Source organism: Barbatula barbatula, assembly GCF_947034865.1.
Source record: "Barbatula barbatula genome assembly, chromosome: 15".
Lineage (NCBI taxonomy): Eukaryota > Metazoa > Chordata > Actinopteri > Cypriniformes > Nemacheilidae > Barbatula > Barbatula barbatula.
Window position 1 is genome coordinate 4,405,506 of NC_136778.1, and position 17,961 is coordinate 4,423,466.

The following is a 17,961-nucleotide window of genomic DNA, read 5'->3' on the forward strand; positions in this document are numbered from 1 at the left end:
TGTGCCCTTACAATGAAAACACATTACAAGTGTCACTGTAAGTGCACGCAGCTGTCCACTGACACTGTCATTTATGTCAGACAGACACCGTGTGAAAATCAGCAGTCAGGTAGGTTTTGTCTGTTTTATTTCGTTGTCATTGTAGGCCTCACAACTTTTTTATCCGTATTTCATCGTGTTCGTAAGATAAGGGCTTTGAAACTGTTCATTTTTTAATCAAAACGCTCTATAAATAAACAAAAAAAAGATTAAATAACAAAATGCATTTCTGAAATCCTCTAGTTAGTCGTATGATCACATTCTGTAAGGGTTCATAATGTGAAATGATGACCACATTTGCTCCACGCAAAATTCGAACAGATTTGCTACAATCTATAGACGCATGCGGTTTGGCCGCATTGATGCGTCGGTTCGCCTTTCCACACACGTACGCGCTCTCATAAACCCCAATAAAATTAAACAGATAAAATAAAAACGTCATGCATTGCAAAATAAGGTCTGTCGGCGTCAAAAATAGTCATCGATGATATTTTGCCATCTCTCTTGGCATTCACCGCGTGCCTTAATTGTATGGACATTTAAATCAAGGTCCGCTGTGAACACGAAGAGAAGCGGGCCTGTTTTCAGACTCAATATTCACAATTGCCCAACTATACAGCAACGATGTTGCACCAAAATGTCTACGTCCTCTGTCGACCGGCGTAACATCCAACATCTCAAGAGCGTCATGCATCCCTAAAGCATTGCCAGAACAATACCACTTTGTCAGCATTCTAAAAATAACAAATAATGTCAAGAAAAAAGAAACCCAAAGAAGTCATAAATGCAAGCGTTGCATTGATTACATTACCTACTTTTAGAAACCGCTCGAACGGCACAAGCGCGTTATTTCCATAGGACGGTGCGCATCTCCTCATCGTGTGTTGGTGCAACATAAGGCCCGAGTGATGGCAGTAAAAAGAAAGCGCTCAATGGCTTGCTGCAGTTGGTCCCTTGCTCAACTCCCATGAGATAAAAAAAATAGTAGAGGGCCCATCTGGCTCCTCACCAGCTTTGTCAAGTCTTGCATACGCTAAAATGCTAATGACCTAGATAGCTCATGCAAAATGCAGCAGAGGTAAGAAAGAAGGGGGGAAACTGTTGGATTAAACCGAAGACACCGCCGCCTCGCGTGGGGGGTCGGGCGGGGTATATGTTAGAAGGAGGGGGCAGTTGAAAGCACCTGCATCAGGAGGGGTAAACCAAATATTGGGGAAAAAGTGGAGTGGACCATTTGTCAAAGCCAACCTTGCGCCATACACAGAAAGGAAAACGGGACCCCGAAAATTGGATTTTAATTAGGCGAGGGGTTCGAGCGTCCCGACGTCCATTCAGTCTGAAAATCAAAGAACCTATTAATATAGCCTGTCATAATGTGATACAGTGGCACCTCAATGCATTTACAGTCGGCTCTTGCCATTAAAAGCAGAAAAGAAACATGCTTAGAGATATTTTCGAACAAAACAAACGCAGTTTGCTGAAATTGACAATTTGAAAACGATCATTAACCAAACATTGCATTCATTAAAACTTACACAATCACACCCTCCGAAGCGGGAATAAACAATAGGTTTTATCCCCCGTGAACATTATTGTCCATATATCCAGTTTGGAGAAATGTCCACAAGCCTGTCGTTGTTGAAGAGTGTCCTTCCGAAACCATCAAACGGTCGCACGCATTTGCGCACCTTGATGTTGCTGGATGTAGCATAAATCATTTCCCCTTACAGTGTTAGAGCACAAAAATCTCTTCGTGATAAACAAAAACGGAAAACAAAAGGCGCGTTAGAAAGAGATAGCCAGAGCAGGAGCTTTCGATGCTTGTAAGCGGAGTCGGTCATCATGTGAAATGGTGTGATGCAGAGCGCGATCTGACAGAGAGGAGGAGAGCAGCTCAGTTTATCACAGATACTGAAGCTCTCCGTCCTGCTCCTCTGTTCCCTTCAGAGAGGATTATACTCTGGTGGAAAGAGGTGGCATCTGTCGGTTTAAACAAGTCACCGTTTGGAAAATATCGTGAAGCAGTTGGAGTTTTCTTGATGCACAACACTGCGTTTTCTTAATGCACATTTCTTAACAGTGGGCTTGTTTATTATGTTGCATATATTCTTAATGCACACCTTCGGCTGTGCACCTAAATTGACCTCAAAAAATACTAAACGCAATTATAAAACCGAAAAACATTTGGCATTTTATAACCCCAACACAAAAATTACTCTTATGGAATGCTACACGACAAATAAATTTACTTAAACCTCATAACGAAACAAGGTCATTGGCCATTATTCGAGTTATTGATAATACTTTCACTTAAACGATTCCACGTGTTAACACGGTATTAACCTTTGATAAAAGTAGCAGTTTATCAAATTGTGTCCAAATAGAAGGCCGACTAAGGCTTGTCATCTGTTCGTTGCGTCCCATCCCCCACGCACGCATCCCTCATGCCGCATCTATCTATCTATCTATCTATCTATCTATCTATCTATCTATCTATCTATCTATCTATCTATCTATCTATCTATCTATCTATCTATCTATCTATCTATCTATCTATCTATCTATCTATCTATCTATCTATCTATCTATCTATCTATCTATCTATCTATCTATCTATCTATCTATCTATCTATCTATCTATCCGTTGCTGTCATAGCTGTTGCCTTTATGTATGTGTCCCTGCGCTTTCTATGAGGTCACCAAGGTCCTCTCTTGTGTTGCAGTTTTGGAGGTCTGTCGTCTGCCACACGCGTGTCTCAAACAAACACATTCGACACGCAGTGAACTCCAGATGGTAAAGCTTTTCAATCCACCCCAATGCTGACGACACATGGATGAAGATACCGTCTTTGAGTGCTCTCAGACAGACGACACCTTTAAGAACTCGAGAATTGTATTAAACAAAGAAATGTCTCATCCTGGTGGTTTTATATTTACTTAGTGCTATTTTGCATTAGCGTTCACTAAGGACTTTTAAGATGCTTTCGGTTTTATGTGGATAATGTGATGTGTTTGGGTTAATATGTTCACACTCTGGTGTGATTTTCCTGAAATAATATTCAAGAAAATAATGTTATTATAGCCAACATACAACATGCGCTTACATGTTATGGATATTGCTTACATTTATATTCAAAATGTGTGATTTCTAAGAAATGTTTACACTTGTATATAATTAAATAACAAAATTGCAAACACAAACAGTTTGATATGTTTATCAAAATTGATTTATTCCATTCAAAGCTAAAAAAATGCCATCTCAGTTTGATGCATTTTAACACTTTATTACAGTCACAAAACATCATCCGCAAGGTTAAAATGATCATTATTATACAATAAAGAATGCTTATTTAACACATAAAAAATCTGTTAAGTAACCCGGCCGGCGCGCGATTGTGTAACCGTGCATAGTTACACAAGTGCAGCACGTGCAGTGTTTGCCCTCATGGTAGCGCGGACTCCGGTGCGTTTGTTTTGGCGTAGTTTAATGCAAAGCAGGATGGGAGATATGTCCTCCAAAGTGCAAATGCCATCTCCAGAGGAAGCTTTACCGGGACGAGAGCAGAGTATGAAAGTATCAGGTACCGTACTTATGAATTTAACAGACTCTTGAGTTTGACGTTAACGTGCTAACGCGGCTATGTAAGCGTTAAAACGTAAAATTAGTCCTGATCTGGCATCGCTGTGAAGTCGTCAGTCACGATGAACTACACCGTTATCAAAGTTACAGAAGTGCAGAACGTAGAAAAAAGAAATGTAACTACATTTAAGATGCGATGTGCTTTTCTGCGGCTGAAACCGGGTTTTGTTTACACTCACTGGCGCTCTGCGTGTCGCGCATGCGCATTACTGACACGTTACAGAACCCATCTAATCCCATTTTTGTTTACTCCAGACATTGGGTTCGCTATATTTTAGACGGTCACGCAAAATTAAACTCGTATTTGTTGACCCAGCCGTCTTTTTGAAGATACGTTTCGTTTTCCTGACACCTAGAAACAAGTCATGCATCATTTTTAAAATATTCCCCCATCGATTTATAAGGTAAAACAAAATGTACTTTTACTGAGTAATATGTCTAATACTCTTGGCATTAAATATTCAATAGGCTCAGAGGCAGGAGCACAGGGTAGTAAAGGGCAATAAAAGGCACAATTGCAGTGCAGCAAACAGCTGACTCAGGCTCTTACATAAAATGGAAATGCGACTTTGAGGAGACTCAAGAGCTCTGATGGGAACAGCAGGCTTGCTATGAATCCTAAATCAACCCGGTTAAGTGACATCATTCACCAGAGAAGAAAAATAAATAATCTAGCTGCTAAAGTCATTTTGTTTAGAAGACACTGTGGGTTAAACATTTATGAGGCTGTCCCTTTGTCAAAATCAGCAGTATACTCTCTAGGAACCCCTACTGTAGCCTACATTGGTTGCTCTGTATATGCTTACCTGAAATGTCCTCATGTATTTTTCAGTCTCTTTAGTTACTAAAATGGTAAAACATTTAATTGTGTTTACCCTTTATGCTGTTTTATATTTTAATATTTCATAACAAATGTTTTGTGTAGCCCTTGCAAAAGTCTATTAACGGCTCTGCACTTTTCTAACAAATACAACGAAATGCATGATAGAAAAAATATATTGGTCACTGCGTGTTATATAGTGATGTTGATAAATTGCAGGTCCATTTAATGTGCAACCTTGTAATCTGTTGCAGGTTATTTTGTCATCAATGTCTCACTGCCTGAATTTGTGTTCACAGTATTGTGGTTCACATCACAGGGATCTATGGAGTGAAGTGAAAAACGGCCACTTTTATTTAAAGTAACTTTTCAGAATTATTAAAGGGAATTAATCACAATGAAAGCAATCTTAAAAATATAGTTCTCCCAAAATGAACATTTTTATATCCCTTTGCATAATTCCAAACCTTCATGCTATTAATTTATCCAAGAAGAGAGTTTTAGATTCTAAGTTCGCGATTCTGATTGTATTTGAAAATATGAACACGCTCAAATTACAGTTTCCCCCCCAAAATTTTAATTTTCAGTTACATAATTTTGTTAAAGAATTGACAACAAGGTTTAATTGAACTATATCTATATTTTATTCTTATAAAAATATGAAAAAAGCGGAAAAAAATAAAGAAATATATCGACATAGCTTATTTTTTTGGTATTATTATATGCAATACTTTGAGATTGTTACAGCTAGTTTAGCTGCAATCCACAACCTCGTATCATCAGGTTTGATGGGACGTTTTCCCCTAATTTTGTTGGAGTTGCTTTTGCACGCAGGTGTTTGACAGCATATTCATTTATGTTTAAAGGGAATCTGTAGTAGGTGATGAGTGGGAACAATAAGCTTAAAAGCTGCATGTATGTACGTGTTTGAAAAGTCTTCGGAGGATCCGCAGGCTGTTTGACATGCGACTGACTCACACTGGCGTTCAGTGCAATGGCACGCAGCATGCCCATGCAGAGATCCACCCGTTCAGACCACAGTAAACTGATTATCAGCTCTCGCGTCTCTAGGCTTCCCCTTGACGACGGGACTCCACCACTGAGCTGGAAGGTTGCCAGGTAACACTCCGCAACACTGACACACACGTGCCTGGCTTTGAAGCTGTAATGAACCTGGATGAAGGTTACAGACCACAGAACAGATGGAGGAGCGAGATCAGAGCTTAGGGCAGTACGATGTCTCTTTGAACAGCTTTGCAGCTCATCCTAAAAACTTTGTGGGTGCTTACCTTGTGTGCTTAGGGAACCGTTTCAGTTATTTCAGGTTTAATACACTCAGTTGGGTACTAGAAGTGTACTTCTCCAGTGTGCTCTTGTATAATTAGTACAACAATTTTGCCAGCACTCCCCATTTTGAAATGGCTTTAAAATGGCAAAGGGTTGTAATGAAAGTTTTCTTAGACATTTCTAAGCTATATTTGTAACTGCATATATAGCGGCGGAAAAAATATTTTCAGTTTTTCTGAATTTACTATTCATTGGTATGCATTTAGTTAAAATCATAATTTTTGTTTTATTCTGTTAATTACCAACAGTGTTTCTCACAAATTGTATTTGAAGAAAAGAAACAGGTCAAAATAACAGAAAAGATGCTCTGTATTGTTCAGACCTTAAATACTTTTTAGGCTATACAAGAGTAATATTTGTACATATTTTTTATGTTGGATGACTTTGAGATTGGATTTAGTTTTAATGAAATGAACATTTGGAATGCTCTCTTAAATTTAAATACATTTTGTATTCCACTATATTAGATTAGGCCTATATTGTCAATGAAGTCCACACTTTCCCTTAAAATGTAAAAAATAATTTTTCATGCTTTCAGCAATTATCTAACAAAGTTTTGTGCCGTATATGCTTAAAACAAGACATTTTTTAAGGAAGTAGAAATTCTTATAATATATATCAAGAAATTTGATTCATAAATCTAAAATAGCCCAGTTAATTAGCTATGTTAAATGTCAAAAAGCAACTGTATTGATGGCAGTGCTTACACCTGAGTACAATGTTATGGCTTGGGTTCCATATGAGTTTTTTTTCCCTTGGAAGTGCATCCCTGGGGCAGTTGAGCTTTGGCACAGCTTTGTTGCCATGTCCCCGAAAATGGCAGTAGTTGCACAGGAGGTACTGTTTTTGGCACGTGGTGAATAGATGTGGCGCTGAAAAGAAGAATAGCAGTAGGATTTTCCCCGCCAAGACAGATTTGAAAGTGAGTAGGTGAGATACATAAAAACACTTGAGTGCCGACGGCTAACAAAGATGGAGAGGATGGGCGGTCGAAGGAGGGACATTGGAGATGCGGGGACACCAGGGGGATTGGGATGACTGGCATTCCAATGTCCTCACGTATGTGCATCTGGAGAGGGAGGAGGGGTGAATTTGGATGGTGGGGGCAGGGAAATGGCAGAGAAGAGAAATTAATTTGAGATTCAGTTTGATCAATTTGCCTAAATTGGCACTTTTTTGGGGAGGGGGACCCAGACAGGCAGGCACAGGCTGGAGCTCCGCCAGGGTTTTTTCGGGAAAGTTGCCATGCCGAGAGTGTTCGAGCAGAGAGGGAGAGAAGCAGCAGAAAAAACCCAGGCGAGACTTGGCAGGTTTCTATCGCAGCTCCCTTTGTCTGTTTGCTCTGCTTTGCGCAAAGGAAATCAAAAATACCCCGAGTGTAGGAGCTCAGCTTTGGGGCTAAAAAACAACATCTAAAAAGAAAAGTACATTATATTTCGCAGTGAGCTAAGGGCAAAGGGGTGCGTATCACGATTAGCGAGCTGTTCCTGCAAAAAATTCTGGGAGATTTTTACTATACATCTGTTTTTGGATTGGACTTTTGAAGTTGTTTACGCCAACAGATGACCATAACTTCTGGATGACTGAAGCGTCTTGATCTCAGAAGGTTTTTTGTCATTTTAAGCGACTTGTTTGTGGAGTCTTACTAGTGTTTCTGTTTTTTGCTTTTGGAAAGAATATTTGGAGCTACAAATGACAAGAGCCAAAGAAAGTTTGTGCCTTAGGCACAACGATTGGACTCTTCTTTTGTTTTTACTTCTACAAGTTTTACACGTAAGAGCCAAAATCGACATGGTCCTAGGTGGAAACTTGTTTTTTTGGACAAAGAAGAGGAAGTTTTTTCATGTCAACACTTCGTCCTTATTCTTTGACACCACATTCCAAGATTGTGTGCATTCACATGTTTTTAGCTTTTAGCATTTAGGTAAACGGCGGCAGCAAGCAATATACGAAAACCATTTGGTTTTCAAATTATATTCTAACTTTCTATTCTTTTCTGTTACGGAACTTAATGTTCTTCGAGCAGGGGATGGATTGTTGGTCAGCCATTTTGTTGAGCAAACCTCAAAAAAGCTTGCAATCAACAGCAGTTCAAGAACACTAACAAAGAAGGCCTGGATGTTGAATACCAAACTTCTGTAAGTTTGCGGACATTCGTACAATGAAGAGGTTTTTGTCATATTCTGTCACAGAAAGAATTGCATAAGAGGTTCTTTGCCACAACATTTCTTTGTGTTTAACTTTTTTGATTGGCAGGCATGCTGTTATAGAAGCTATTGTTGTATTATGTCATTGTTGTCTTTAGGATCATATATCAGGTGTTTGTAGTTTCTAACTGAGAATGTCTTTCTGTTAAGAGATAATTTTCTGCTGATTCTGTGTCTGTTTTTCTCAGCTGGGTACACAACATCCTTTTGTACGGACATGCATTTCTCTCTTTTTACACTACTGGTCTTATTTTTGGTTTTATGCCTGAAACAGATAGACATTGGTTGATCTTATTTGTATTTCACAAGGTTTCTGACTGTATCAGCAGGCTTCCAGGTAATAACTGTGAAAAGGGCAAAAACATAGAAGAGACAGATAGAGATTCGGTTGATTCTGTGCCAAAACGAATTTGCCAGATGTGTTTCACCATAAGACAGGTGTCCTTGCCTGATAGAACAGGTGCATTATGATGTTGGCTGTTACATTCAGATATTGTTTTTTTAAAGGCCTCATATATTTCCATCAACATTCAAAGCAGAAAAGGCCAAAACCTTCTTCTTTGGAATCTGAAACATTCACACGCTGAATTTTTAATCACCAGAATCACTGACCTTTCAAATATGAATCTAGACTTAATGTGTATTTGTCATTTCTGTTTTTTTTTCGTATGGGACATCTCATAACAGCTGCTTGAGCAGTTACAAAATGCCAAGTTGGAGACTCTCCATGGCTTTCCATTTCCCTAAAATATCAAAATTAGCAACAAGATTCATACACCATCTGAATTGATGTAAATAAACAATCATAAGTGCATACTTGTAAAAATTTAGTTTTTTCAAGATTCATGATAACATGGACTACAAGGCCTTTATGCTAGCATGTAGTATTACATTTATACATTTAACTACTTATAGTTGAAGTAGAAAGTGGTAAGCATTCACAAACATAGCTTGTTAACACTAGATTTCATAAGAATAAAATCTTATCAAAGATTATTTATTCCTTATAATTTTATTCCTGCTGCTGGATATAGCTGAACCTCACAATTTTGTAAAACTCATTGCCTTCAAGCTCCCTGGCTATATTTGTGAACTTTGTGAACAACAAGGAGACGATTCTAACCATGCATGTGTAACTGGCTGTGAATTATTCAGACCTTTCCTCACAGATGATAGAACACTCAAACTTGATGCGTTTGTGCCGTTTCACAGGAAAACAGACTCTCGAAACTATGAAGTGATCTTTAAGCAGATGCAGAGAGGCAGTGATGGGTTTGTTGATGGATTGTTGTGCATGTTGACCCAGTTTAGGTGAATTAATGGCTTGAACCTTGTTTTTACAGAATCTGTTTAGATTTGTAGACAGATCCTTTATAATGAAAACAGTAGAATTATGGTATCTAGTATCTGGTCCTGCATGATGCATGTGACCTTAGAACCCTGATGTGGAGTGAAACAATGTGTGTGATATGATTATCTTGTTCACTTGAAAGGGAAGTTCTAGACGACTTCTACATCGCACAATGCTCTCTGTCCAATATATTCTTTACAAAAGATAGCGGTTGAACAATGTTTTGGCTTGGTAATGAGATAATATAACAGGTTTGGACTGGTCATGTGTGGCTCTTCTGTACTTACATGTACTTAATGGAAGTATATTTACGCATTTTAGGACCATACTCTTTTAAATTGTTTCAGAATTAATTTTAAAGGAATAGTTCACCCAAAAATGAAAATGGTATCATGCTCAACCTCAAGTTGTTCCAAACCTGTATAAATATCTCTGTTTAGTTGAACACAAAGAAAGATATTTAGAAAAATGTACGCAACTGAGATTACTGGGGCACCAATTCTAATGATAGTGCACCTATTCATCCCTTAAATTAATCTGGGATGCCTTGCCCCATAGACTTTTATTGTAAATGTATTTGTAAAGACTTTCATTGACAGGTTAAAGTCACTGTCTTTGGTTATGAAATCAAAATGTGTAAATAATGGTGTTGGTTTTATAAAACAGCCCTTTAAATTATTAATTAAATAATTTGGTATTAATTTGGTATTATTTGTACATTTGTATTAGGGTCAATAACATCTTCATTGCAGTTTTAATCTTTATTTTTAATATGGAGCAAGCTGGAATTTCTTAAAAAAAGAAAACAGCAGGGGATCACATAGCATGATAAAATTCCTTCTCTAGTCCTCAAAAGATCAAAATATTTTTTCTGATTCTATTTGAAACTTTCTTTGTCAGAGCAAGCAACACCTATGATTTTTTTTATTTAAATGAACAAAGAACTGAAGCAATTAAAGATATGTGTTCCGGGTCCTAGACTGTGTTTCATTTCTCAGATTTTACCTCTGGTGAGCAAAAGCCCCTTTAATCTTAGCTCCTAAGGACTGCACTGCCTAGCAGGTGTGAGCGCCAGTCGCCATGTTTGATGTTGACACATAATCGCAAGATGAAGGAGGAAGGAAGCCTTTTTACTTACAAAGAGATCTGCTCACTCCTTCACCTCTGCGGCCACATGTCCGCCCGTTAACGGCTCATTAGTGATCCTGTCTTCTTTTATAATGACAGAATAGGATCAGGAGGGTAAAACCCTGTCTGTCACACATGCACTGTGTTGCATTACGAGAGATGTTGGTCGGATTGATCACAGTAGTGTTGCATGTATGAAACATTCCGTCGTTTGTACTGTTTTGATAACATATATTGCATAGTTTACAAACCGCAATCTAGCAAAATGGTATGTAGTACGCAATTTATGTTCGAACACCTCTACAGCCTGATTATGCATCACTCGATGAATCAATACACTGCAACGTCAATGTGAATCTTTAATCTTTTTTAGCCATTTTGACACATGACAGTAATTTATGTTATGTAACATATTAATATGTTGCACATGTTTATTTATTAATAATTACTGTGATAAGTGACAAAATGTCTAAAAAAGGCATTCATGTAATTCATAATAAGTCTGTGGCTGTATAAATACTAGCATACTTCCATACATACTACATGTTTGTAGACCATGCATAAAATAAATACATTTCCTGTAAACATGAAATGACAGTATGAGCTACAATAATTTACATATGTCAAAATGTGCAGTATTGTGCTGTAAACCTGGATTTCCAATGTGACAAATGAACCAAAATCTCTTTTTTGACCTATTAGTTGATTTGATGACAGAATGTTTAACACAATGTTAGAATAAAAGGCCAAATTACCATATTTAATATGATAACCAGGCACAGCTTGTTAAATAAAACAGTACAAGGCTGTTTGAAATGTTTATCACCACCAACTGTTTTACATGCTGTTTTCACAAAATACTGTGCGCTATACAGTATATACCGTGCAGTAAGCAGTGCTCTGTTTTATTTCAAACATAGCTTTTTTTAATCACCATGACAAAGGAAGCAATTTAAGTGATGAGCATTATACAGAATGATAGTCTTTTGGCAGTCCCTGCGCTTGTGGGTCACTCCATGCTGTTGCCCATGGCGACTATAGGAAATGAACCGGAATGAGCTCTTTCATTCCACAGCTAAATATGAGGTATTTTAAACACATAGTCATGTAAATATAGCTTTGAATTTTATATGGTTTTTTGCTCTTATTTCGCCTGTCGGATCTCCGTCTCTCTGTTGCCTTCCCCCTACCCTCCTTCTGATTGGTGGAATTAACTCTGCAGCCTCCTGTTGTGAATAATTACTTTTGAGCCAATGCGGATCTGTCTCTCTTACCCTCTCTCACTCGCTCAAATCCTTTTTCACTGTTTTCTAATTTTCCCTTTCAAGTTGTCACATATGTACACAAACTCGCACCTTCCCAGGGAACACACATACTGATAAAAATGTATAGCTTGACTGCACTGTAAGTGTCTGGCAAATGCATGAATGTAAGTGTAAACGTTCAGTTGGAGTAGGCTGGGATTTTTGATGTCCTGGTCAACCATTGAAATAAACCCACTGGAACGTTAAATGAGTTTGTCCGATCGAACTGCTAAAACAGTTTTTATTGTATAAAAGCAGGAAATAGTGCATTTCATGCTCGCAGGCTGGCTGCTGATTGGTGAACAGTTGACAGAAAACAAGATTGTCATGACAACGGCAAAATGCATCCGAAAGCATGAACATTTAATAATCCTTTCGGTTCATTTCAGATGTGTTTGGCTTTCTTTTGCCTGTATAAAACACAAAAAGATGTTAGCTAGATCTACAAGCATCATAAGCATAATAAAAGAACCATAAATGTCCACGAGACTTGCGCAATATACATCACCCAAAAATAAGCTAAATCTGCTATAGTCTATTACGATAGTTCACCCACATATACAAATTCTGTCATCATTTACTCACCGTTGAGTTGTTCTAAATCTGTATAAATGTTTTTGTTCTGAAGAACACAGAGAAAGATATTTGGATAAAACAGTCCAAACTGTTCTTGGAAACCATTCACTTATATAGTAGGAAAAAAATACTTCATACATTTTTGTTCCGTTGGACACAAAAGAAGGTATTTGAAGAATGTAGGACAGCAAACAGTTACCATTGGCTACCATTATAACTTTTCCTACTAATGGTCGTCAGTGGGGTCCAAGAACTGTTTTGTTATAAGCATTCTTCCACATATATTTATCTTTGCCAAACAAAGACATTTATACAGGTTTGGAACAACTAGAGAATAAGTCATCCATGACAGAATTTTTATTTTTGGGTGAACTGTCCCTTTAAAACCTGTATATGACTACAATGGAAGTCAATGAGGAGCAAGTGTTGTTTCGTTACCAACGTTGTTCAAAATACCCTTTTTGATAGAAAGTCAGGTTTGAGGGTGTTTATTTTTTGGGTGAACGATCCCAAAGAAAAATCGTGGTGGTCTTTTTGGTCTTGTTTCTGAACTGAAGTGAGCTTTTTCTGTTCGTCACTTTTGTCTTCTGAAAGTGGCAGGCCACCTCTGGACAGTCTGGACCACATGCCTGCACCGCTCTGTTCCGCCTGGCTGACCTGTCAAAACTGTTCTAGTAACACAAGTGGGCTTCTACAGTGCGACCGCATGAAATGACTCGGCACCTTTGCATTCATTTTTCATGGCCCGTGCCTTTAGATGTCCCCCCACCTTTTGAATATCGGCTATTTCAAAGGCCCGGTCCTGCAGATAGCCCACGTCACTCCTGAAGAGTTTCAACGCAGCGCGGGGCTACCATGCTGGCAGTCTAACAACATGGAAGTTGCCCACCTGGAGCATCACTGTCAAGACGCATTGTCGTTTATGAGTGCTATAAATAGCTTTCCAATCAGACTTGAGCTTTTCCCACCGGATGGAAATTGCTTTAAATGTGCTGGCGAATAGGTAAGTTACGTCGGTGGGGGAGGCTGAAGTGTCTTTGGAAATGCAAAGAACGTGTCAGCTGGGAACACTGGGAATTGAATTACAGGAAAGCATAATGCAATCCTTGATATCTACCTACTCTACCTAATGAAATCAGCAGATGAAAGCACAGCTGGACCTTCTTGCAGGATATTACTGTGGGAGAAAGTGCTTAGCTGGCTGAGTGGGTGGGTGGAGAGCACCGGCACCTCTGAGACCAGTATGTGCGTGTTCTCATCCCGGAGAACTCGGGAAGCTTGAGTGATTTTCAGGACCTGTCATGGATGATTGTGGCAAAAGGGATTCACAACCTCCATGTTGAATTCTCAGTTGCGCATCAGATCCTGTAGCTCGGATGGTCGGTAGAGTTTTTGTCCAGAGGTTGGGGGTCGTTTTTGGATCAATGCCAACTGTCAAATGCATTAATGTAATTGCAAATCATGGCTATTGGGTTTTAATTTTATGTTTTAATCCTGTAATATCTTTATTTATAGATATAGTCAGAGGATAGACTGGAATTTTGGACGGAGGGGAAATAAGGACTCCAGAGGAGTTTTTATTGCTCAGATGTTGCGCTTTCATTGGAGATTTGATGAAGTTCTTAGTTGTTTTTCATTTAAAGAAATGGTTTACCCAAAAATGAAAATTCTGTCATCAATTTCTTACCCTCATGTCACTGCAAAACTATATGAGTTAGTTACAACACTGACCCCATTGACCAACATTGAAAACCATTGAGACATTTCTCAAAATACCTTCTTTTGTGTTCCACAGTAGAAAGAGTAATATATAGGTTTTGAACGTGAGGCTGAATAATGATGACATCAATGATGACTTTTTTTTAGAAGTAAACTGTCTGTTAAGAATCAATTTAGATGTCTCAAATGTTTCTCCAGCCTAAAAGAAAAGATAATAGAAATAAATGATGAGTGTCAAATGTATAGATTAAATAATCTGGATTTGGCACAATTTGATAAGAAATGTTTGTGTTCATATCGAAATCTTTAATAATATAGAATTTTGATTGCACATTTGGCAAATTTGAGATCTCTTCTGAGACTCTAATGGAGACATTTGTTAGACTTCAGGGTGTTTTTATGAGAAATATCTGAGAGACACGAGCAAACGTTTCCATTTGCCCTCCATTTCCTCTTTTTCTTTCTTTGAACCAATTGCTGCTGTGCCGGGCTGTCCAGAATTTTTAAAAGCAGAACCATAGGGTACATTTTAGGTAATGGCTTACTTATATATTTTTCATAAGAAAAAGTATTTGAACACAGAACAAAACTGACACTTCACCTTAAGCATGTCATACAAACTGTGTTTTGATCAGCAACACACACTACTTACGGTATTGGTGTAATTCTGTGGTTTAATACAATTAACGTAACATTATATACCGCAGGCTTTATGATATTTACTGCGTCTTACCGAAAGCTCAGTTTGCCAGATGAGAGAGTCATATATCATAAAGATAATGGAATGTGGCGTCTTGAGCTCACCGCAAGGAAGGAACATATCACCTTATGCATCTGACTTGTGCTTTTAAGACAATTATCTTTGTAGTTCCCTTAATTGCAGGTAGCACAGCCGCACTGATCCGTCCATTATTTGGCAGAGGAAAGCAGCTGACTTTCCTTTCCCAACACATCTTTTATTCAGCTGTATTAGCTGCGCCATACAATAGCATGAGAGAACGAGCATCCAAAGCTTTCATCTCTAGCTTACAATGATGGCACAGTCACAAACTGAAACAATCTTCCTCTTGACTTCAAACACACGTTTGTCTTGCTGCGCTAACGCCCACTAGACAGATCACAAAAAATTGGCCGCGTTTTTCACCAGTTGTCTTTTAGATGCATGTTTGTAGCATTTTATTTTTTGTGCACAGTTTATCTAATTTGCTTCTGTTCACATGGAGGGATGTTTTTGGATTATGGAGACCTCATTAATATGTTCTTAATGCCTAAAGTTTTAAAGAACATAGTCATGACAAAAATGCCTCGTGGCCAGAAGTAAGTTGAGCCAAATTGCCAAAAAACGAAATGAATATCTGATGCAAGCTTGGCTAGTGTCTGGTAAGGCAAGCATCATTACTATCGCTCGTATTTAGCTTTTATAGCACAATCTTTTGTAGTACAAAATGATTATTACAAAGATATAGTGAAAATATACTTTTAATACACTTTTCATAGAAGACCATAAAATAGGTTTAGGATTAAATTGATGTGTGAAAATAAACAGTACAATAACTGTTGTAGCCAATAAGGAACAAACTAACACACCTTAGCAACCACATCACAACACCTTGGCAACCACCCAACACACCTAAGCATTGTGGTGGCCTATTATATTTGAAAAAAATGATTATCAAGTTCCATAAAATCAATAGCATTCAGTTCAGCCTTAGTCGTTGTATTTATATGTGTTTGTTTACATCCTAAAGCTGGCATGCTAGAGAGCAGTCTGTCTATTTCTAATAAGCTCTCTGTGCCCATTCCAAGCAGGCCGAGCTGTCCCAAGAGGTCCTGTCCCAAATTGGACCCCCCGACCAGGAGAAGGCCGCATGCGGGGCTGACACATGAGTGGTTGGCACATGCCAGGCTGCCTGCTTTGGGATACCATCCCTCCATACACACAACTCTCATTCCCCAATCAACTGCTCGCCCTCTCCACTCAGCCCGACCGCCCCCTTCTCCCCGCAGCCTTTTGTTGAGGAATTTTCTATTTCCTATAAAAATAGTTGCCAGCTAATGGATTTCTCTTTTATTCATTGGATGTGCTGAGCGATGACTCTCTCGGTACTTCTTAAAGGTGATTTACAATTAAAGGGACTCAGGCTATTTTCTAATGATTCTTTAGCTGAGTGGGTTTTATTGCACTACTAAGCTGTGTTATTAACAAACGCCGCTGTGGCCCGTCCCTGTGGGACATACTGAAACGCTTTGTCCTTTTCTCTGTTAGTGAATAAGCCCTTTCTTTCTCTTTGAGGCAGCCCAAAGCTTTTACAGTGTCATGAGAGATGGTCCTGAATAGCACAAATTCCCATATACGTCCAACAGAAACATACGTGGACATTAAGCGGGAAGTGTTCCTGCACGAACATACACTATGAAAATTATTTTTCTGTTCGGAAATACAAAAACATGCATTCAGGCACATTTCTGCTTTGAATGCATGATATTGCTTTATTTGTAATTTTAGCCTATCTTTAAAAAGATGCTTGGCTGAGCCAAATTTGCCTTGAGTGAAATCAGTTAAAGGGACAGTTCACCCAAAAATTTTAATTTACTCACCATCAACTTCCAAACCTGTTTATATCTTTGTTATATTGAACACAAAATAAGATATTTTGAAGAATGTGGCAAACCAAACAGTTCTGGGTCACTCTTGACTATCATAGTCTCGATAGTCTACAATCGTTTTTTCTTAGTATAGTGACCCAGAACTCTGTTTACAAATATTCTTCAATATAACTTCCTTGTGTTAAGCAGAAGGTTTTGAACAACTTGAGTGTGAGTAAAATAATAATTTATCCCTTTAACTTGGCCATGTTGGGAACCTCTGGGATGCAATTTACAGAAATGTCGAAATCTCCTAAACTATTGATCAATAATTCCGTATTTCGTATTTCAAATCAGGAATAAAATAACCCATTTTTTATCATAAATTGTGCCTTTTCTTTGAAGAAAATATGACAGTTTGGCCAATGCATGTGTGCATTGTAGAAATAAATTAGGAAAGCGGTGCTTTTAAGTTTTTCGGTGTATTATGACTTGTATTTCTTATCTAATATTTGAGTTTTCATATTTCTGAAAAACAAAATGGCACCAAATTTTAACATGTATTTTCTAGTTCCATGCAAAGCATGCTGGGACTTTATTAAAAACCGCAGCCAAGTTTCACCAGTGCTAATGGAAATGCAAATTATTCATGTAGTCTAAACTAAACTAAATGCATTTATGTTGTTGTTGTTGTTGTTGTTAACATATTTTAGTAGATTACATGTCTTGAGATTAAAGGGATAGTACATACTAAAAAATACTATATGTTGCTTATTTACTCACCCCCACACAAATTTGTAAACTGTTAACATTTAAACACCACATATTTGATTCAAGGTTCAGCTGCTGCTGTTTATTCAAAAGACAGAAGTTGGCCGACGCAAGCAAAGAAGGGCGTCCTCCGAATTCTTGTGAGAGTAGGTCGCATTAGAAGGGTGCATACGGACTGTCCTACCTGCTTTTATGAAACGAGACAGCCTCGATGACGTCGCAGGCTTCAAATGAGACCTCCGGAGTATGCAACCTTCCGAAACGAGATACGGCTATTTATAACATTAAGAGTGGTTTTCTACAGCTTACGCCAAATATGTCTTGCTCGCACTTCCTGTTGCGTAAATGATGCATGCACGATCTCAAAGTGAACGGACACCAGTTTGTTTACAACGTTGAGGGATGACACGTGTGCAGATCTTGTGCAGATGACGTTATTTATGTAACAGGAAGTGTGATCAGGACCTTTGGCG

The 17,961-nt window shown here is 38.3% G+C and overlaps 2 protein-coding genes across 2 annotated transcripts in view; both read left to right on the forward strand.

The window, feature by feature from the left end:
* ift172 (intraflagellar transport 172) overlaps positions 1-3,238 on the forward strand; it is a 31,571-nt gene extending 28,333 nt beyond the window's left edge. Inside the window, exon 49 of the mRNA XM_079474870.1 lies at positions 2,763-3,238. The gene's annotated coding sequence lies outside the window, so the exon portion shown is untranslated. The remainder of the gene's footprint in view (positions 1-2,762) is intronic.
* Positions 3,239-3,372: 134 nt separating this feature from the next.
* msraa (methionine sulfoxide reductase Aa) overlaps positions 3,373-17,961 on the forward strand; it is a 58,372-nt gene continuing 43,783 nt past the window's right edge. The window contains exon 1 of the mRNA XM_079474872.1: positions 3,373-3,620. Coding sequence (XP_079330998.1) covers positions 3,485-3,620 — 136 coding nt within the window. The 5' untranslated portion in view covers positions 3,373-3,484. The remainder of the gene's footprint in view (positions 3,621-17,961) is intronic.